The sequence below is a fragment of the Rhodotorula paludigena genome (assembly GCF_050403205.1).
Source record: "Rhodotorula paludigena JCM10292 DNA, Rt_paludigena_JCM10292v1_ctg6, whole genome shotgun sequence".
NCBI lineage: Eukaryota > Fungi > Basidiomycota > Microbotryomycetes > Sporidiobolales > Sporidiobolaceae > Rhodotorula > Rhodotorula paludigena.
In genome coordinates, this window is record NW_027481452.1 from 378,301 (window position 1) to 397,918 (window position 19,618).

The 19,618-nt window shown below is 65.9% G+C and overlaps 6 protein-coding genes across 6 annotated transcripts; 3 read left to right on the top strand and 3 right to left on the bottom strand.

Annotated features, from left to right (window-relative positions):
• Positions 1–137: 137 nt before the first annotated feature.
• JCM10292_003156 (forkhead box transcription factor) lies at positions 138–4,312 on the bottom strand (the record flags this gene model as incomplete). Its single annotated transcript, XM_076646880.1, has 4 exons — positions 138–259; positions 336–2,887; positions 2,940–3,541; positions 3,599–4,312. 4 exons carry the CDS (start codon positions 4,310–4,312, stop codon positions 138–140), a joined length of 3,990 nt encoding a protein of 1,329 aa, XP_076507641.1.
• A 1,304-nt stretch (positions 4,313–5,616) lies between these two features.
• Positions 5,617–7,225, top strand: JCM10292_003157 (uncharacterized protein; the record flags this gene model as incomplete). Its single annotated transcript, XM_076646881.1, has 2 exons — positions 5,617–5,787; positions 5,849–7,225. 2 exons carry the CDS (start codon positions 5,617–5,619, stop codon positions 7,223–7,225), a joined length of 1,548 nt encoding a protein of 515 aa, XP_076507642.1.
• A 1,567-nt stretch (positions 7,226–8,792) lies between these two features.
• On the top strand, positions 8,793–10,136 carry JCM10292_003158 (uncharacterized protein; the record flags this gene model as incomplete). Its single annotated transcript, XM_076646882.1, has 1 exon — positions 8,793–10,136. The coding sequence occupies one exon, from the start codon at positions 8,793–8,795 to the stop codon at positions 10,134–10,136; it is 1,344 nt and encodes a 447-aa protein (XP_076507643.1).
• A 350-nt stretch (positions 10,137–10,486) lies between these two features.
• On the bottom strand, positions 10,487–11,638 carry SFM1 (protein-arginine N-methyltransferase SFM1; the record flags this gene model as incomplete). Its single annotated transcript, XM_076646883.1, has 7 exons — positions 10,487–10,520; positions 10,638–10,816; positions 10,885–10,958; positions 11,016–11,050; positions 11,181–11,352; positions 11,422–11,556; positions 11,620–11,638. The coding sequence occupies 7 exons, from the start codon at positions 11,636–11,638 to the stop codon at positions 10,487–10,489; spliced, it is 648 nt and encodes a 215-aa protein (XP_076507644.1).
• A 345-nt stretch (positions 11,639–11,983) lies between these two features.
• JCM10292_003160 (uncharacterized protein) lies at positions 11,984–15,213 on the top strand (the record flags this gene model as incomplete). The annotated part of the gene is made up of 6 exons (XM_076646884.1): positions 11,984–13,307; positions 13,378–13,611; positions 13,696–14,186; positions 14,243–14,877; positions 14,939–15,088; positions 15,150–15,213. The coding sequence occupies 6 exons, from the start codon at positions 11,984–11,986 to the stop codon at positions 15,211–15,213; spliced, it is 2,898 nt and encodes a 965-aa protein (XP_076507645.1).
• Positions 15,214–15,447: 234 nt separating this feature from the next.
• JCM10292_003161 (uncharacterized protein) lies at positions 15,448–18,707 on the bottom strand (the record flags this gene model as incomplete). The annotated part of the gene is made up of 2 exons (XM_076646885.1): positions 15,448–18,459; positions 18,516–18,707. The coding sequence occupies 2 exons, from the start codon at positions 18,705–18,707 to the stop codon at positions 15,448–15,450; spliced, it is 3,204 nt and encodes a 1,067-aa protein (XP_076507646.1).
• Between the last annotated feature and the right edge of the window lie 911 nt (positions 18,708–19,618).

The following is a 19,618-nucleotide window of genomic DNA, read 5'->3' on the forward strand; positions in this document are numbered from 1 at the left end:
TCACTGCGAGGATCAAAACGCCGCCAAGGCACCGCCTCGAATCGACAACGCACGCGAGCAACCGCATCCACCAAGGCTCCAGCTCCGCACCAGCGCAAACTCGGATGGTCGCCATCCGCCGTGCAAAAACGACTCGCTCAGGACGCCTTCTTGGGCGCCTTTTTCGGGACTTTGGCGGGCTTGGGCGGCGCAGACGACGTAGATGCCGCGAGACTGGCGTCCGACTCGCGCGCGCGCTTGGCGCTTGCCTTGCTCCCGCCTGCAGTGCATCAAGAAGAGTTAGCTTCACGTTGCGACGGTCCAAAGGAGAGACGAGCGCAGAGAGGGGAACGCACCCTTGTGCCCGCCGCTCGACTTCTTGCGCATTTTCTCCTTGAAGTGCTGCACGACCTGCGCCTGGAGGATCTGCAGCGCCTTGCTCGCCGGCATCTTCTGCAGCTCGTCGAGCCGGCTCTTGGTCAGGTTGCCGAAGATCTCGGGCGAGATGACGAGCGTCCCCTCGTGCAGCACGATCGGCGGGTTCTCCATCAGCGCCGCCGTCAGGTCGTCCTTGGCCGCCGCTGACGCGCTCTCGGGCGGCGGAGTCGGGCGCACGTACGAGTCGGGGATGAGCGAGACGACGATGGGAAGCGGCTTGGCGAGTGCGGCGGCGTTGTTCGCAGCTGTCGACGAGCCCGATGGAGCCGGAGACGCAGACGGACGAGCGGGCGCAGGCGGCGCAGCACCGCTCACCTTGGCCGTCGTGCTCGTGCTCGCGTCGACGGCGGCGGCGATGGCGGGTGAAGGTGAAGGCGAAGCTCCTGCGGCGCCCGACGCTGCGGCTGCGGCGGCTGCAGCGGCCGCCTTGGCCTTTGAGCTCGACGAGCCGCCCGCAGCCGGAGCGCCCTCGGCGCGCTTGACGCGGAAGTGGTGCCCGTCGAAGCTGCCCATCTGCGTCGGGTCGATCTCCCAGAACGAGCCCTTGCCCGGCTCGTCGGCGCGGCGCACGACCTTGAGGAAGCCCCTCGCCGGCGTAAGGTTGTGCCGGATCGAGTTCTGCCATCCGCTTTGCCCCTCGGGGAAGAAGGGCCAGCGCGTGCCGATCCAGTCGTACACCTCGTGCAGCGTGAGCTTCTTCGCCTCGGACGTCGCGATCGCTTGCGCAATGAGCGACGCGTACGTGTACGGCGGCTTCGCCGTCGGGTTGTCGGCGGGCGCAGCATCTGGCGGTGGAACACCAGGCGGAAGCGGTGCAGGCGCGTACGGGGACGGACGCGGCTTGACCGGCGCCGCTCCAGCTTCGCCGGCGGCTGCGCCCTTCGCCCCGGCAGCGGCCTTGTCGCCCGCCGTTTTGTCGCCGTTCGCCTTGTCGGGCGCGACGCCCGTGCCTGCCGCCGCTGCAGCGGCGAGTTCGGCCTTCGTCGGCTTCTTCTTGTGCGACTTGGGCTTCTTTGCCGGCACGGGCGCGGCACCTGGAGCGGGCGAGGCAGCGGCGGGCGCAGGCTTGACCGCCGCGGATGCTGTCGACGACTTGCTCGCAGTCGCGGCGGGCGCGATAGGCGCGGCCGTGGTTTTCGGCAACGCTGGAAGGCCAGCCGGCGCAGGACTCGCAGCGGCGGCCTTGAGCGGCGGGAGAGGCGGAAGAGACGATGTCGAGAGCGTCGCAGGGGTCGGCGGCGCCGGCGAAAGAGTCGGGAGCGCGGGCAGCGCAGAAAGAGGCGGGAGTGCAGAGGAGAGATTGGCCGTGGCGGGAGCGGGAGCCGCCGCTGGCGTCGAGACGGGCGGTTTGGCGGCGGATGCGCCGGAAAGCGATGCGCCGCGTCGTTTCCGCGGCTGCTTGGCCGGCATTTTGCCGCCGGTCTTGGGTGGCGCTGGCGCAGAGGGCGCAGGAGCGGCCGGCGTAGTTGCGGGAGCAGGAGGCGGCGCCGAGACCTGCTCGACAGCGCTCGCTGGGACCGCGGGGGCCGGAGCCGACGCGGGAATAGGCGAATCCTCGAGAGAGACGGAACCACTGCGCTTGACGAGGTGTTTCCCACCGCCGTGGCCGCTGCCAACCATGTCGATGATCTCGTCGACGTCCATCAAGTCCGCGTCGAGCGCCGCAAGCAGCGTGCCCTCCGCATCTGGCTCCTCGTCGTCATCGTCGCTGTCGGACGAGCTCGACTTGTCCTCCTCGTCGGCGTCCCAAGAAGGGCGGCGCGAGCGTGGCGGCAGGCTCTTTCCCTTGCCTGGCCCCTTCCCTGCAGATCGCATCGGCGGCTTGCCCTTCCCGCCTAGGCGGCGCTGTGCCTCAGCCGCCGCGCGCACGAGGGCAGCGTTCGTGTTCGGCCCGCCAGCGCCGCCGAGTAGTTGCGCAACCATTGCGGCGCGGCGGCGAGCGGCTTCGAGCTCATCCGCGTCAATGACAGGCGACGCGCGCGGATCCCGGTCAAGCGCGGAGTGGCGTGCAGGCGGAGAGGGCTCCTTGAGCGGCGGTTTCGGCTTCTTCGAAGAACGCGTAGCGGGAGCTTTTGAGGGGAGAGGAGGACGCGGTTTGGGCGTGGCGGACGACCAAAAAGCGGTTTTTCCAGCTGGAGGGAGAGGCGGAAGGGCGGACGCATGGGCGATTGAAGCATCGGCGGAGGGTGCAGCGGCCGCAGGAGCCGCGGCGTTGGTCGAGGAAGACTTCGTAGGCTGGACAGCCTCGACATCGCTATCCGAGACCTCGGACAGGCTCGATGACAATTCGTCGTCTGCTGCACCCGACTTGTTCTTCGTAGACACCTTGCCCGACGATCGCTGCTTGGTCCTGGCTTTGGCCTTTTCGGGCGAGGTGACCGGCTCGGGCTTGCCGTCCGCGCCGACGGCGACGACGTCGATAGTGGGCAAGACAAAGTGGAATATGCGCTCGGCGATCTGAATTTTGGTCCTGTGAGGGGAGGGTCAGACTGCGTATCTTGGACGGAGAGGAGGGAACGCACTTCTTGACGAGCAGCACCTTCTGACCCTTCGCGCGCCACTTCCCTTCAACCACCACCCCATTCCGTCCGAGCACCTCGATCGCCCATGACCCAGCATCGTAATCGAAGTACAGGCGCGCGTGCTGCCGCGAAACGGCGCGCAGCGGACCCAGGTCGACGTCGGTTTGGAGCGGCGCGGGCGCCTCGTTGGGCTGCGCGGGGTGCGGCGCGGCGAGTTGCACGGCTGAGGCGGTAGATGCCGGAGCAGGGGCAGCAGAAGGGATGGGAGCTTCCACCGCGATGGAAGAGGCGGGTGGAGGCGATGATCGCACGAACTCGGAGAAGGGGTCGTCGACCGCCTTCTCCTTACCCTTCGGCGACAGTGCAGGCGCAGGCGTATTCGGGTCGATCGTCGCAAGCGTCTCCTCCTTCTTCACAGCCGGCGTCTCGCTCGTCAAGCTCAGGATGTAGTCCTCGAGCGACATGCCGGCGCTTCGTGCGTCTTCGAGCGGTAGGACGGGGAAGGCAGGAGATGCAAGTGGAGCGGCGGGGCGTCGGCCAATGATGACGCTCAATTTCTGAATGTAGATGTCGAAGGAAGGAAACTCGAGCTTGGCGTATGCCTGCGAGGAGGACAGTCAGCGGGAACGCAATGACGGAAAGCGAATGAGCAAATGCGCCTGGATGCGAGCCTCCTGCGTTCCGCCCAGCGTCGCACGTCTTTGCAGCCCCTCGGGCAGGCTCTGCGCGAAGCTGGCCGATCCATCGAGCTGGCGAGCTGCTCGAACCGGAGACTTCTTGTCCGCCGCAAAGGGGTCTTTGTCGAGTTCGGCCATTCGCAACTCGGGCGACAGGGAGGGCAGGTTGGCGACGTTGGCGAAAGAGAGGGGTGCCGGAGCTTCAGCGAGAGAGGATTTGCGGCGAAGGAGGGGGGACTGGCGGGAGGTCGAAGCTTCGGCCGAGGGCGACTGATGGAACTTGCTGAAGGACGACTCGAACGCGCTGCGTGCTTGCGCCGGGAAGACGGGGCTGCCTTCGTTATCGGCCCCGCTGGCGAGCGGCAGAGGCGACGTCGCGAGATGGGTTGGAGCGAGCACAGGACTCAAACCCGTGCCGACATTAGGCGCGCCGCTCTTACTTGCTGCCTCCGACATAACGACGTCCTCGACCACCCTACCGACCGTCAAGTCGGCGCCAAAGAGGTCCAACCCGGTCGGGGTGTCCTTCGCGGCGCGGGCGCCGCTGCTCAATGCCGTCGGGCCGAGCCTCGGTGACGGCGACAGGGTCTTGCTCCACGACGGGAGAAAGTCATGGTCGTCGACAGCATGCGTCGAGCCCTCGTACAGCGCGAACGAGGGGAGGGCGGTCGCAGCCGATGCTGGACTTCCCAGCATGGCAGCGACCTCGTTTGGGCGGATCGTGGGTAATGCGAGCCTGTTCGCAGAGATCTGCATGTCAGCACACGGGTACAAGGAGCTGGCTCGAGGCGATGCTGTGGTGCCATCGACGGGTTGTCTTTGGAAAGCGATGAAGTGCTTCTGCGCGTCCGGATGCCGACTCACGCCCCGGATAAGATCAACGAGGTTCTGTGCACGCCACGACGGCGTACAACGTCCGCTGGACCGCTGTGACGACGCAGGCGCGACCCGCTGTGCACCAACACCGATGGCCCAAGCTCCGAGCGGGAGACGCGGTTGTAGCCAGTCGGAATGGCCGGGCTGGCGTGTCGAGCTCACCTTGGCTGTTCTCGCAACGCGCTGGAGCCGCAGGAAGGGCGACGAGCGCGGGGAGTGCGGACGAGGCGGTGCGATCGAGCCGGACTCGAGGTTGACCGGTGTCAAGTCGCGTCGCAGGAGCCCAAGCGGGTGAGCAGAGTGCGTCGATCAAGCTGCTGTACTGCTGCAGCTGCACGTCGCAGTCCTCGCAAGCACGCGTCCCGGCGAGCGAGTGAGTCATGCTGGTCCCCTCCTCTCCATCTCCGCCTCCCCTCATCCGGACTACGGGAACTTTTCCTGCGTTCGCAGATGAAGCACAGCCCAGTACACCGTCTGTTCACACTCTGACACAGTGCTTTGCGATATTCCTCACTCCCTTGCGCCGTGAGCGTCGCGGTCGCATGTGCTGTCAGTCTCGCTCGGGCTCTCGCTTCTGCTACAGCGCATACCTTGCGAAGCAGTCACCTTCGCCGCCTCGCACAGCGACATGACCTGCAGCTCACACTCTAAGTCCCGACGAGGCTGCTGGGTAGCAGCATCGCGGAACACGGCGTGCTAGCCTGCATGTCCTTCCATTTGCAGGCTCGTCAGAGCTCCACTGCCCGTCCTTCGCTCCGTGACCCGAATGGACGAGCGTTACTTGCTGCACATTCTTGATCTGGCCGGTCCCCAGAATACGGCGTGTGCGTCAAGGCTGCTGTTTCCGCGCTTGGCGGGACGAGAGTGGGTGACGGCCAACTCCGCCGCGCTGGTTCCCGTCCGGTGCCTTCATTGTGCACGGACAAGGCAGGGTCGCGGAAAGCGAAGGTCTGAGTAGGCGAGGACACAGGGGAAGGGCAGGCGGCTACTGACCGCTTCTCTTTCGCGTGACCTTCCCAAACCGGCGCGAGGGCTGGGTGGCAAGGTCGCTCACTGTTCGACGGATCTGAGATCTTCAGGTACACTGTCTCTAGAGCACAGAAAGAACCCTCGTGTCCGGACTCATGGCTGACCGCTCCAGTACGGCGCTCGCCGTTGACGCTTCGTTTGTTGATCTCCCTCCTCCCCGCTTTTGCGTGCGCCCGCTACACCACTTGCGCCTCATCCGCTCCTCTCTCGCTATGCGGAACGTCGAATCGGAGCAGGACGCGTCTTCGAGGCGCAACTACACCGCGGTGCGTCCGATCTCCACTGCCCACCCCGTCTGCGTCGGCTGACACCGTTGTTCGGGTGCAGCTCTTCAACCCGCGCCGCTTGGGACTCGGCCTTCCCTTCAACCTGGCCAGCAGCGCGGCCAAGGCGTCAGAGGACATCGTCGAACCCGAGGCGGTATCGACGAAGCGCGAAGCCGAGCCTCTGTCTCGTCAGGCTCGTGCGCCCCTCACCCTCGACATTCCCATCTTCCGCTCGCCTTTCACCAATCCGTCTCCGTTCTCCGTACCTCTGCCGCCAAAGAAGGTCGAGACTGTGCGGCGGCGTCGAAGGGGTTCAGGCGAGGAACGAGCGCTCGCCGCCAATCGCTACAAGGCCATCGTCGCCCTCGAGACAGCGACGGGCAAGCGGCGCAAGAGCATTGTCGATGTTGAGGACATGACGGAAGGCCTGGAGAAAACGTCGGTCGCTGAGCGCCGCAGGTCTTCGCTCACACCGCTGAACCGTCGGCCGACCGCCGCATCTCGCGCTCAGCTCTTCCGGACCACGGCCCTCGGCGACGAGCTCACAGACAGCGAGTTCGCCGCGTCAACTCCGATCGACTCGCCGGGAGGCGTTCGCCTTACCTTCCCGCTCACTTTCCCGTCGCCCAATTTTCCCTTCCCCGTCGCCGTTACGTCCCCTCTTTCCGAGCGTCGCGCCGCCTTCTCCGACGAGTCCTTCTCGCCAATTTTGGAGTACCCCAGCGCTCCTGCGTCTCCGTCCTCCCCTGTCGCCCCTATGTCGCCTGCACCTAGCTTCGGCTCCGCATGCCGCAGTCTATCCTCGCGCAGCTCCACATACTCTCTCGCGCCCCGCTCGCCACGGGTGTCCATCGCAAGCGACTGCACTGCCGAGCCGTCGCTGCCTCTCAAGGGCACCATAAGGTCGCCTTCGGGCGTCAACATGCCGTATCCACTGGTCTTTCCGTCTCGACCGACTTCGATTCGTTCGACGAACTCGCTCGCGAGTCTGTCGTCCTTGGACGCCTTCCACAACTGCGAAGACGATGACGACGATGGCGAAGAGAGTCTCGCTTCGGACGACGAGGACGACGAAGACCTGACTTCGGTCGTCGCCGAGGTGCTCGAACGCTCTGCCGCCGCAACCCGCGTTGTCCCTTCTTTTGCTTCGCCCTTCCCGCCACCCTTCCTCTCAAACTCGCGCCGCACCTACACGGCGGACAGCTTCTCCAAGCTCACCTTCCCCGCCATGCCGACCCTCTTCCCCAACGCGGTCGGCAGCGTGCCCTGCCGTCGCCTCAGTGCGGCAAGCTCGTACCGCGGCTCCACAGACCACCACGACGGCATGGCGACGCCGAGCACGGTCGAGTTGCGCAGGTCGCCGCTCGAAACGGGCATGACCATCGTCGAGGGCAACGTCTTTGCCGAGGCGTTTGCCGAGAGCGTGACGCCGGCTTGAGTGGCTTCTCGAAGCCGATTTCTCCCTTCGATACCCTTTGTTGCCATGCTGTAGCATACCGTAGCTAGCCCGTTTGCCACTTTCATTGTTGCGTTCTCCAGCATGCGACGAGCGAGAATTGCTGTTGCGCTGGTCGCCTTTTTCGGCGCTTTTTCGCTACTTACCTGACAGTCCTGCGCTCCGTGTGCAGCGGCTGTCAATTTGGAAGCAAACGAGCGATCAACGTTGTCATTGTACGAGATGGCGGCCTGACACCGGGAAGAGCAGTCCGCTCGCTGCTTCCGCGTCGCCTCAAACCTTCGCTTCATCCACGCGATGGGCTCTGAGAGCACCGCAGGCGTGTTGACGACCACAAAAGAACATCTGCCTCAGCGAAGCCGCTCACTAGCAGGATGCCATCAGCCCTGGCTCAGCGAATGGAGCGGGCGACAATCCCGAACCTCCGAGCTGCAGCGACTGCACCCTCGTTCCTGCGCCGTAAGGGTGCCAGCTGCGCCTTGGCGAACGCGGCTCAGCACGCCAATCAAGGCGTCGCACCGCGTTATTCGCAGGAGGCGGATGGCGTCTGCTCTTTCCGGATCGAGGTCGTGATCTGCGGGGCGGTTCTCTCCTTCTGCAACGAGCGTAATGCGCCCCAGCGCATTCTCCAGAACAGGCGATCTGTCTGTCAGGAGGAGACCCCTGCATAGCCGTGCCCGAGCTGACCTCGCTCGGGCACCACCTTGTCCTGCCGGACCGGGAGTGCGTCGCCTCGTCTCAGGGGTGCCCCCAAAGCGCGGCGATTGTGCCATTCGGTCATCGTGCTTGCAGTGGGCAGGCCAACCAACGTGCAGGCATGCTGGACTCGACCCTCAGGCTGCTCTTGCTCCTCATCTGCCAGCTTCTCCCTGCGAGGACGCTGTGCCTTCTGTGACACCTGGCCAAGGTTGTGCGCCGTCGCCGAGATGATGTTGGCCCGTTCCAGACCGTCCGCCGTTCGTGCGCCGACCGACGACGTGCGCTCGCCGACCCGACCCTTGCACACCTGCATGAACGAAACGCGCTATGAGGTCTCACCCCCGGCCTTCATTTCTCCCAGCGCTTTCGAAGGGCCATGGACGCCAGGCTGGCGCCTGACTTCGCCGACCGATGTAAGCCCTTGAGACACTTTCCTTGCTGTCACCGGGTTCCGACGTCGCGGAGCCCGACACAGATCGCCCTCTCGCGGTTCTTCGCGCACTAAGCTAGAGCTGACGCTTTCCGTCATGCACTGTAGGAGCTGCCTCGGAGCTTCGTCAAGGCGGCCGCTCGGAGCCGGCTAAGACGCGCGACTTGCGGGACCCGACCCCTCGAGCGACATGAGCGGACGACCCCGACCCACTGCAGGCGCCGCTTCTCTTCCTTTGACCGCTCCAAGCTCGTCTTTCCGTCGCCGCTGAACGAGCATCGACGCTCCCATCATCGTAGCTGCCGCGGCGCGCGCTCCAGCTGGTCTTCGTCGTCGACGTCGCTCAACTCGACGCCTTCCATAGCAACTCTCGTATCTACGGCCTCGCCGAGTCTCGACGCTGTCTCAGCATATCTCTCGATGTCGCTGGACGCGCCCCGGACCAACAAGCAGCGCGCGTCGAAGCTCTTCTCGCGCAGGTCGCGCGCGCCTTCCTCTAGCTCGACCCTTGTCGGCTCGCCCATCGTAACCAAGTCGATCTCGCTTGAGTCGCTCAAGTCTTGGGAGCTCGTCGCATCGCCAACCCAGGAGGCCGCGCCGGAACTGCCGGCGCCTGTGGTCAAGGACAAGCCGAAGACGCGCCGAATCCCGCGCAAGGCTGTACCGGCGTTCAGCGAGCACGAATCGCGCAGTGCGGCGGCGTCACTTCTCGCTGAGGACCCGCAGCGGACGCCTAGATCTCGCCAGCCGTCGCCTCCTGGCAGTCCGGCCGGCACCTTGTGGTCCGAAACGTGCGACGGGCGCGACCTTCCGCCGCTCCCGCTCAACGCCGGTCGTCGTGGATCAACTGGATCTACACTTTCTGTCGAAGAGGACTACGCGGCAACATGCGCGATGCTCATCGCCTCGTACCGCCGTCGCGCGTCGATCCCCTCGCCGGCAGCGATTGCGGCAAACGACGCCCTGTCGCCCCGCCTCGCCCGTCTCGCCGCCTTCACCAACACGCTCGAGAGTATCGCCGGTGGAGCAGCGCAGGGGCGGCGCCTTTCGATGGAGGCAGCGGGCGCGACCTCGTTCGAGCTGCCCGACCTCGAGCTGCCGTGGCTTCCGACGCTGTTCCCCGACGGAACGCCCATTGTCGACCCGTTCATGACGTCCCCGGCGTCGTCGCCTCCCGCCTCGTACGCGCCGACGTTCTCCTCGCCAGCATCGACCGCCAAGGCGACCTTCCCATCTGCGTCCACGCCCATCCGCCTCGTCGGTAACGCGCCCTCTTCATCCGCTCTCAGTGGCACGACGTGCTACCCTCGCTCGTCTCCGTCGTCGTCGCCGTCGGTCGCCTCCTCGGCGTCCTTCACGTCGAGCCGGCGTTCGTCCGAGTCGAGCTGCTCGAGCAGCAGCAGCGCGGGCGACTCGCTCGTCTCGACCTACTCCTCGCTCGCCTCGATGCCTTCGAAGGAATCGAACGCCGACTGCTCGGCGCTTTCCGAGGCAAAGCAGACGACGTTTCGCGTCGTCGCAGCCGACGGGACCAACATCCTCCTCACCTCACCCGCGCCGGCATCTCCTTCCCCCGACTTCACCTCGCTCACGGCCAAGCACGCGCTCGTCCCGCCCCGCTCGGCCGCGCGCACGACCGCAGGACGGACCAAGGCGGGTCGGAGGCCGGCGCCGAGCACGGCGGGGCTCTCGCGCGCATGGACGCAGGTCGAGGGCGAGAACGACAAGGGCGAGGAGGTGCTGTGTGTCGGGCTGCGGGTCTAGGAGGGCAGTGTGGAGGAAAGAATGCAGCGTCGTTTCTTTCGTGTTTCAGCAGGGCGGACATAGCTTCTTCCTCATCGCATGCCTCCCTCGTTCGTACATCCGCAGGCATCTTCAGCCCTTTCTCTCTCCTGTTGTGTCACTCTGACTCGGTCTTCCTCGTTTCCGGTCATCTTGAGAGCAGATTTGGGAATGAGGACGGAAGGAAAGAAATACAAAGGTCGACGATGTTCGCGCGTCTGCGGACACCGCGACATGCTGCTGCTACAGGTGCATCGTCCCCGTCACTTGGACTCCTCCGCGGGCCTCACGCTTTGAGAACAGCGGTGATGGCCACGCTCCTTGCGGACCGATCAGAAGTCGTCCATGCTGCGGTCCATGTCGGCCCTGCAGAGGCGTGCAGTCAGCTTGCGATCTATCTCCGAGTCCGTCACATACACACGAGCTCTTGTCAATGGCAAGAGCAGCACGCAGTGCGGACCCGCTGGGTGGGCGAAGACGCACTTGAGATGCTCCCTCATGCCCTCGGGGAGGATCGGCTCGCCCGTCTTGTCGTCGACGACGTAGCGGAACGGCATCTCGACGCCCTCGTGCGCGTCAAACTGGATCGTCGGGTGGTCGACGAAGCGGATCGTCGAGAGCGTCTTGCCGCCCTGGACGCAGAGCGACGTGACACCCAGGGCCTGAGGGGACGACGAGCGGGGGCGTCAGCACCTGAATCGAGACGAGTAAGCCAGGCAGAAGAGCGTACCGTGTCGGTCGTCATCTGCACAGGCCCGAGATGCCGTCCGGGGAAACCGTGTGCGCGCAGGATGCCGGTCCGGTCTGCGAGCGAGCGGAAGTCAGGACTGTTCCACGCCTCGGAACGACGCCAGTGCGCACCCCGGGGAGGGTCGTCGCCGAGGATGCCGCCGAACCTGTGCCGGCAGAGGGAGAGTCAGTTCCGCTGAAGTGATGCGACGAAGAAGCCATTGAGGCGAAGGCATCCGACACTACCCCCGCAAGCGCGTGGACACGACCAGGTTGGGCGAAAGAATGTGTACGCACAAGAACCACTCGTACTCGTTGCCGTCGCTCGGGGCAATCTCGCCCTTTGCGCGCGGGTCGAGGAGGCAGACCTTCTCGAGCGGGACACCCTCGAGCTGCATGAGCTCGAGAACGCTCTTGGTCTCTGCGCGGAAGCTGTCGGGCTGTGCGCCGCGGGCGAGGAGCTGCTCGGCTGCGTGCGGTGAGAAAGCGAGGTCAGAGGGAGAGAAGGTCGGGAGAGAAGGAGGAGCGGGAGACGGACAGAGCGACTTTACGGATGCGGGCGACAGCGACGAGAAGATGACCTGGTTGGGGGCGGCCCACTTGAGCATCTGGGCGTACTCGAGGGCGATCCAGTGCGGGAAGGACGAGTCTGCCTCGTCCTCCTCCATGTGCTCTGTGCGCCGCAGGATGAGCTCGACGGTTCTCTGAACGCTAGCGAGTAGCAAATGAGACGCACCGATGACATACTTGACCATCTCGAGAGCGTGACGAGGGTGGAAAGGGGCGGCGAAGCGGTGCGAGGCGATGAAGCGCTCGCTGCCATTTGCGCGCACGTGCAGCGAAAGCGCCCGGCGGCCGGCGGCTGCGTTTCGCTTGTTTGGCGCGCCTCGTCAGTACTGGCACGCTCGCCTCCGCAGGGAGACGCACGCTGAGCAGCACACACTCACTCACACTCGCTTGCACTTGAGACTACACCCCGCCCGGACCATTCTCTCGTCGCCCTCCCTCTTGCCTGCCGTCGCTCAACTTGCTTGCGGGCACAACAATCCCGCCCCTCGTCGCTCGCTCTCCCGCTCCGTCTGTCTGCGCCGCACGGGGGAATGGCCTCGACGCACTCGACCCCGCTCTCGGCCAGACACGCCTACCCGCGCCAGCCCTCGCCCTTCGACGACACGCCCACCCGCGCGCCCTCGTCGCAACACTCGTCCCTCAACCCGCTCACCTCGCTCAAGCCCCAGCGCTCCAACCCAAACCTCTCGCACGCTCGCAAAAAGATGACGTCCTTCTCGGGCTTCGCAAACAGCGGCGCCGCAGGGCTCCGCACCACCAGCGTAAACACTCTCGACCCAGCAGCAAACCGCCCCCACTCTCGCCTCAGCAAGGCGTCCGACTTGCCTGACGACGGTCTGGGAGACGCCATCGAGGCCGACAATACCGAGATGGCCCGCCGCCGCGTCGAGGCGAGCTTCCAGCGCCAGCTCGACAGCCTCGCCAACGCTGCCCTCTCGCTCTCGTCTGCGTCCGATAACGACGACGGCGAGCGCAGCCCGCGTCAGGGTCGCTTTGACGACGAGTCGGCCTCGACTAGGTCGTCGGCGAGCCGCACGAGCGTAGACAGCATCGGCAGCCTGCGCATCGGCTTGACGGGCGCACGCGCAGGTCCCGTTCGTCCGCGTGGCGTCACTATCGAAGACGTTCCCGAAGACGCCGACGACACTGACGATGACCACCTGACGTACGTCACCGAGCGGTCGTCCGTCCTCCATTCGCCTGCCAAGAAGGTTGCGGCGCCCTCGCCCTCGCGTGCGCCTGCCGCGCTCGCACCCTCGACGGGACTCTTTGGCTCGCCCCGCCCGTCTCCCTTCACGTCCGTTCGCCCGACGCTAGGCGGAAACGAGAATCAGCCGCCGCCCAGCTCGGCCGCAACCTTCCCCCGTTCGTCCGCCCCGGCGCAGCAAGCGCAACCGCCTCGTTCCGCTCCCGCCGCCTCTTCGGCATACCCGACTGTCCCACCTCCGCGCACCGTTCCTGCGCCTTTCTCCGCCCTACACCGCTCGCCCTTTTCAGCCGCGCGCCCTGCCGCCCAGCCGCAGCAGCAGAGGCACTATTCTCCGCTGAACCCGGCGCTCAACTCGCCGCTCAACGGCTCGCTCGCGAGTCCGTCGTCGAGCTTTTCGCGCTCGGTCGACCCGGCCGCCTTCTCCCGCGCCAAGCTCGACTATGAGGACGACGACGACGACGCAGACAGGGAGGAGCACGAGACGGACAGGACGGCGAGGACTACGACGCGGACGGCATTGCCGGACAAGACGGGCCTGACGGACCTCTTGAGGAGTCCGACAGTCGCGCAGAAGAAGGCCCCGCTTCAGGCGCAGAACAAGCGCGCTAGCCCGCTCGGGAGCGGAAGCGCCAAGAGCGCCGAGGGTACGTCTCGTCTGCCCTGCGTTCTCACTGTGCGAGCATCGCTTGACATAGGTTGATCCTCTCGCTGCAGCCAACCTCGTCTCGAACGCCCTCGCATCCCTCACCGCGCAGCTCGCGTCCCTCGAGCGCGAGAACGCCGCCTCGTCCGCCCGCGTTGCCGAGCTCGAGCACCGCCTGCGCGAAGGTGCCGCCAGTGCGGGCTCGAGGGCCGCGCAGCGCGAGAGGGAGAGGGAACGGGCGGAGCGGAGCGAGCTGAGGGAGGAGGTCGAGGGATTGCTGCAGGAGGAGCGGGATCGGCGTGCAGGCAAGTCGACCTATCCGGCCTTCTTCACTTCGCGTTTGCTGCGCTGCGGAGACAAACTGACAGGGTTTTGCGCCCTTCCTGCAGAACTCGAGCGCGTCGTCTCTTCCCTCCGCGCGCAGAACGCCCACCTCGACGCGACCCTCTCGGCGCAGCACGCGGCGCTCTCGTCTCTCCGTCGCGCCGCGCCTGCGGCGACCGCTGCACCCGCTCCCGCGGCCGCCGCGGCGCAGCGGCAGCAGCAGTATGCTCTGCGGAGCGAGGTGCAGGACCTGAAGCACGCGCTCGCGGCGCTCGGCTACGAGGTCGACGGCGTGCGCACGGTCGTCGAGGAGCTCTTGCGGGACAAGGAGGAGCGCGAGGCGGGCAGGAGGTGGGAGGCTGAGGAGGAGGAGCGGCGGAGGAGCCTGGCGGGGGACGAGGAGGAAGACCAGGCGACGCCGAGGCCGAGTAGGAGGCAGCGCGAGAGGGAGAACCTCGGCGCGATGGACTTGCCGGGCACGCCGCAGACGGAGGACGAGACGGTCGAGGAGTACGGCAGGGCAGAGCTAGGCCGCAAGGCGCAGCGCGCTCACAAGGTTCGTCCTCTCCGCCTTTTCTGCGTTGGACTGGCACTGAGTTGTGACGACTGCAGTACGAAAAGGCGGTCGCGCATTCGACGACCTCGTACGACGAGACCTACGTTCCGTCATCGGCTTCCGATTCTGCCTCGCTCGTTTCCGCCACCTCCGCGACCACCCCGTCCTCCCTCGCCTCGTCCGACGTGCTCCCTGCAGCCGACGAGCCCGACTTTGCGCGCGCCCAGCGCATCTTTGCTTCGGTCTCGCCGCGCCGCTCGACAGACCCCGCGGGCGGCGCCGCCGCGCGCAAGACGCGCAAGTCGACGCAGCAGCGCGGGACGGACCGCGTCGTACTCGTTGACGAGCCGAGCGCGAACCTGTGCGCGAACTGCCACGGGCGCAAAGAGGGCTTGAAGAAGCACCACGCCAAGGCGCGACGGAGCGACGGCGCCGATGCGGATGACGAGGACCTTGCGCCGGGCGAGGAGGAGCGCGAGCGGAGGCGCAGGGCGCGCAAGGCCGAGAAGAAGGCGCAAGTGCACGAGATGGAGGCCAAGGCGGAGAAGGAACGCGACGAGCGCGCGAGAGTCAAGAGGGAGGACAAGGAGCGCCGTGCGATGGAGAAGAAGGCGCGCGAGCGCGAGGAGCACCGCGTCACGCTCGAGCAGGTGCTCGACCGCCTCGAGGACGAGTTTGCGACGCAGAAGAAGTGCGTCGCTTAGCTGGCCTCCGTCCTGCTCCATTCAGATTAACCTGATTGCCTCCCGCAGGATCTACCTCGAGCTGACGGCCGAGTATCAGTCGATGACTTCGCGGGCGGATACGCGCAAGCGCCGAGTCCTTGCCGAGCACCTGAAGCAGAGCATTGACGTGCTCGAGGACAAGGCGCGCGAAGTCAAGCGCTACGCCGATGCGCTCGAGTGCGTCTCGTTGCTTGTATCTTCACACTGCAAAGACTCACCAGCATATACGACTTCACAGGGATTTGTACGAGACACTGCACGCGCAGACGTGCCCTCGTCGCAAGACACACGCTATTGTCTGAGGCGCCTCTTCTGCCGGATACCCTTACCTTTCGTCTTTCGTCCACCCGTCTCTTTCGGCACCCTATGCACATCCGTTCTTGCAGTCACAAGCGTGTATTCTCATTGACCGATTTGCTCGGCTTGCGCATCGGCGGAGAGACCAGCTACAAACAGTGCATAAGGAACACTAGGGCTACAAGGGCGCTCATTGAGCGAGATAAAGGTGTAGAACGGATACATGGGGTGCCATCTCATCAGTGCGCCTCTACCGCCCGAACTGCCTCATCCTCGAACTCGTCCTCATCCGCGCTGCTCTCCGCATCACCCATGCTGAGACTGTCATCGCTCTCCTCGTCGCCGCGCGCCCAGTCGCGGATCATCCCCTCGGGCTGCGACTCGCCCATGAGCGCCTGCACGAGGAAGAAGCTGCGACCCTTGGCTGCGCGCTCCTCGCGGCTCATCCCGCCCGGCGTGCGCGCACGAAGAACAGGAGTGTCCGACTCGCTCTGCCGCCGCAGCGGCAGCGAAGCCGATTCCTCCGGAGGCGCAGACGCAGAGCGGAAAAGCTCCTTCGGCGCTGCGAGCGTCGAATCGCCGAGCGGAGCGCCGCCATCGCAACGCGGAGTCGCGAACTTCTCTGGCGTCGCGAGCTGAGGCGACGGTGCGACGATCTCGGGCTGCTTAGGCGGCGCCGAGGCCGGAAAGGGGAATGCCGCCTCGCCGTATTCGCGGCGGATGGGGCTCGGGACGGCGGGAATTGGCGGAATGTCGCCATGGCCAGGCAGACTGAGGTGGAAGCCGCCATTTTCGCCGTGCTGCAGCTTCGGCGACTTGTCGCCCGCCGAGCCGACGCTTGCCACGCTCGAGTGGCGAGAGGAGACATCCTCTGCGGCGGCGAGTTGTGCGTGGATCGAGCCACTCGACCCGGCGCGAGCGCGAGTTGCGACGGTCGATTGCGGGCGGGACGAAGGCGGCGTGACCAGCGACGCCTTGCGCACCTGCGACGTGACGAGTGAGGCCTTGCGGATGGTGACCACCGCAGGCTCCTCGGACTCGTCGTCGGTAATCGCGGCACCGTCGACGGTCTGCCTGCCGGGAAACGTGCTCGAGACGGCACTGGTTGGTGGCGTGAGCGGCTCCTCGTCCGCTGAGCCACGACGCACGGACGAAAGTGGCGTGCTCGAGCGCCGGATGCTGCTTGTGGCGGCCGAAAGATCCTCGTCGTCGCTCGAGTGCCCGTTCGACAGAGCCGGGATCGGCGAAAGCGAGCGCGATCGGGGCGAGAACTCGTGCGGCGGCGCGTACAGCGAGGCCGGCTCCTCGGCGGCGGCGAAGGTAGGCGCCATATGCTGTACAGGAGTCGGCGTAGGCGTGCGGTCTTCGATGGTCGTCAGCGCGGGCGAGACAGCCAGGCTCCGCCCCGCCGGCGCCGGCGTCGGCGGAAGCGGCGTGGCAAGCAGGTCGAAGCCCCGCTGCGTCTGGTCGTCGTACGGCAGTGGCGAAAGATACGGAATGTCGTAGTTGACGGGCGAAGACTGGTTCTGCGCTGCCTCCTGCGCGTCCAGCGCCTCGAACTGCTGGATCGCACGCAGCGACTCTTCCGGCAATGGCGGCTCCCTTCCGTGACCATCCAGATGCTCGTCCTCCTCGTCGACGTCTCCGGCTCCCGCATAGTATGAGCGATTGCGGCGGTGACCACCGCCGCGCGCGATGCCCGAACGTGGATCAAACGAGGCGACCGAGTAGATCGAAGGCGAGATGTTGTGCCTCTGGGGCGGAGAATCGTGCGGCGGTACCGGAGGAGGGATGGAAGAAGGCGGAACGGGGAACGCGCCGTACGGCTGCGGCGGAGTGGTCGCCGCCTGCCAGGCTGAAAACCGACGGGCCTGGTGCGTCGGCGCCGGTGCCGACGTGGCGGACTGCTGCCACTCGCGCGGCGTCTGCACCGAGACGTGAACCGTCGGGCGCAAACAGTACAGGTCGCTCCGACGTGCGGCTGGCTTGATCGCGGGAAGAGGGGCAGGCGCGGGAGCGATAGGAGGCGGTTGCGGCTTAGCAGCAGAAGGGGGAGCGCTCTGGCTGAGCGGCGAAGAGCGAGAAGGTACCGCATGGACGGAAGGCAGGTGGAGCTGCTTCAGCGGCGTGAAAGTCGACCGTTGCGGCGCGACGAGCGAGACGTCGAACCCGGCGGGCGTGTCGCCGATCGTGTAGCTCTTGGTTTTGTCGTGGCGGTTCGCGCCCCGGAGCGCGCTGACACCGCCCGCCTGCGCCTTGAGGCCCTCGCCAGAGACCGCCGAGACGCTAGATCGGCCGCCCCTGAGTAGAGCGATGCGGTCGCGACTAGTGACGATTGCTTCGGGGTCCTGTGAGAGGCGCCGGACCTCCACAACCGGTACAGGCGCTGGTGCAGGCGGCGAGGGCGCTCTGGTCGAAAGACTCGCCGCGTTTGAATCGTGCGTGTCAGTCGAGCCGTTTTCGGAGTCGGAGTGGAACGCCGGCGGACCGCGCTTCATCATTGACAGGCGCTTGCTCGACTCGGTGAGCTCGCCGTCGGCGCGGAGGGCCGACTGCCGGCGTCGGATGTGCACGCCTTCGGGCGCGATGACCTGGCGAGCGAGCGCGGGAGGCGGACCTTGCTGCTGCTGCTGAGGCGCGGGCGGGACGGGCATGTGCGGCGCAGGCTGGGGCGGACTGTGCGAGCGACGACGATAATCGGGCGCGCCGTGACTGGTGTGCGGCGGGCTTGGGATCCGCGCACCGGTAGGAGCGGGAGGTGGCGGAGAGTGCGCCTGACCCGGCACCATACCGATGCCCAGTCCATCGACGCTCGCCTCGAAGCTCGGCCCGAAAGAATTGCGCGGCAGGAGCGGGTCGAGCTGCGAGGCGAGGTGGCTGCCCAGATGAGCTGTACTCCGTGGGTCTGCGGTCTCCTCGATCGAGTTGTTGCGCGGGAGCGGCGGGAGAGGCGGTGACGACCCAATCGCGTTGATGCCAACGTTCGGACGCCGGGTCGCGCCGCTTATGGAGCTGGATTGCGCAGGCGGGGCCGATTTTTGCGGCCGTGCCGCCCCACTCGATGGCTGGCGTAACGGACTGGGCACCATCACCGGCGCCGCTACCGATTGCGGGCGAGTCGTGTGCGAGACTGGCGGCGCAATGGAGTATGCTGGCGGCTGGTGAGGCGAGACGGGATTGTGCTGCGCCGGTTCGGGAGACTTGGGTTTCGACGACGACAGCGAGAACGTCTTCTTGAACGCCATCGAGACCTGCTCATGCGCAGGGTCAGCTCAGCGCACGTGTAGAGCTCTGCAGCGTCACGCACCCTGTTCTTCGACTTGTCCTTGTCGTTGCTCTTGCGCAGTCGCCGGATGCCCGGCTCGAGGGGCTGTGACGGCTGCTGCTGCATTGCGAGCATTGCGGCGTCGTGGCTCGGCGACGGGTCGTACGGGCCAGCCGTGCGCGGTGCCGTCTCTAGCGAAGCAACGGACGGACGCAGAGCACGAAGCAGCGGCATGGCGGGCAAGGAAGCGGGCCGGACACAATCGAGCACCGTGGGGCAAGGTGCGAATGATGCAGGCGGTCCTTCCCTGTGCGCACCGCTCGGAAGGCCACGCGAGCCCGCAGAAGGCCTGCGTTGGGCGAGATTGTTTGTCGAATCCGGCAGGCATATGTTCTGCAGAGCAAGCCCGGATCCGGAAGGTGACCCTCACGGAGACTGTTCGGGCTGGTCCGAGCCGGCAAGAGCCAGAACTGAGCGCTGCATTGGTGTCCCCTCGCGCTAGAGAGAGGTGCGAGACTACGCGAAGCGCGGCTTTGCCGGAGTTGCGCTACGAGCAAGAGCGAGAGGGCCCAGGCGAGGCAAGGGGTCGAGGCGAAGTTCCCAGACGTCTAGACGACGAGCTGAGCCTGCACGGCCCATCCTTGTAGTTTGTACACGCGCGTGAGACTTCTTTCGCGGCCATCGTACAGAGTTGTCGAAGCGGACGAGGTGGAAGAGGCTAAAAGACTGATGAAGTCGTCGAGGTCGCCTCAGATGACCAGCAGCCGCGTGCTTGCTGGTGAAGGCGCAATACAAATTGCCCTACACCTTGCAATTGATCCGCATATTTCGCGAGAGGAGGCGGCCGCCTGCAACGAGACGAAGTCCTCTTCCTCTCCGCCCACGCCGCTGCACTCGCTGTCGTCGGCTGGCGGGTACCAGACTCAAAGCCTAGGCTGCCACGCTCCGCTACTCGAGGCTCCGATGCTGTCCTCTTGCCCCGGATGTCTGAGCCCTCGCTTTCTGTGCCCCTGGCCGCTTCGTCGTTCACCGCATCGGCTCCTTCGCTGAACTCCATTGCCCCTGTTCTGCCCGCTGGGTTGAACGATGAGGAGCAGCTCGAGCAGACGAGGCGGTCGAGCAGCAGCTGTGGCTCACCGTTGATC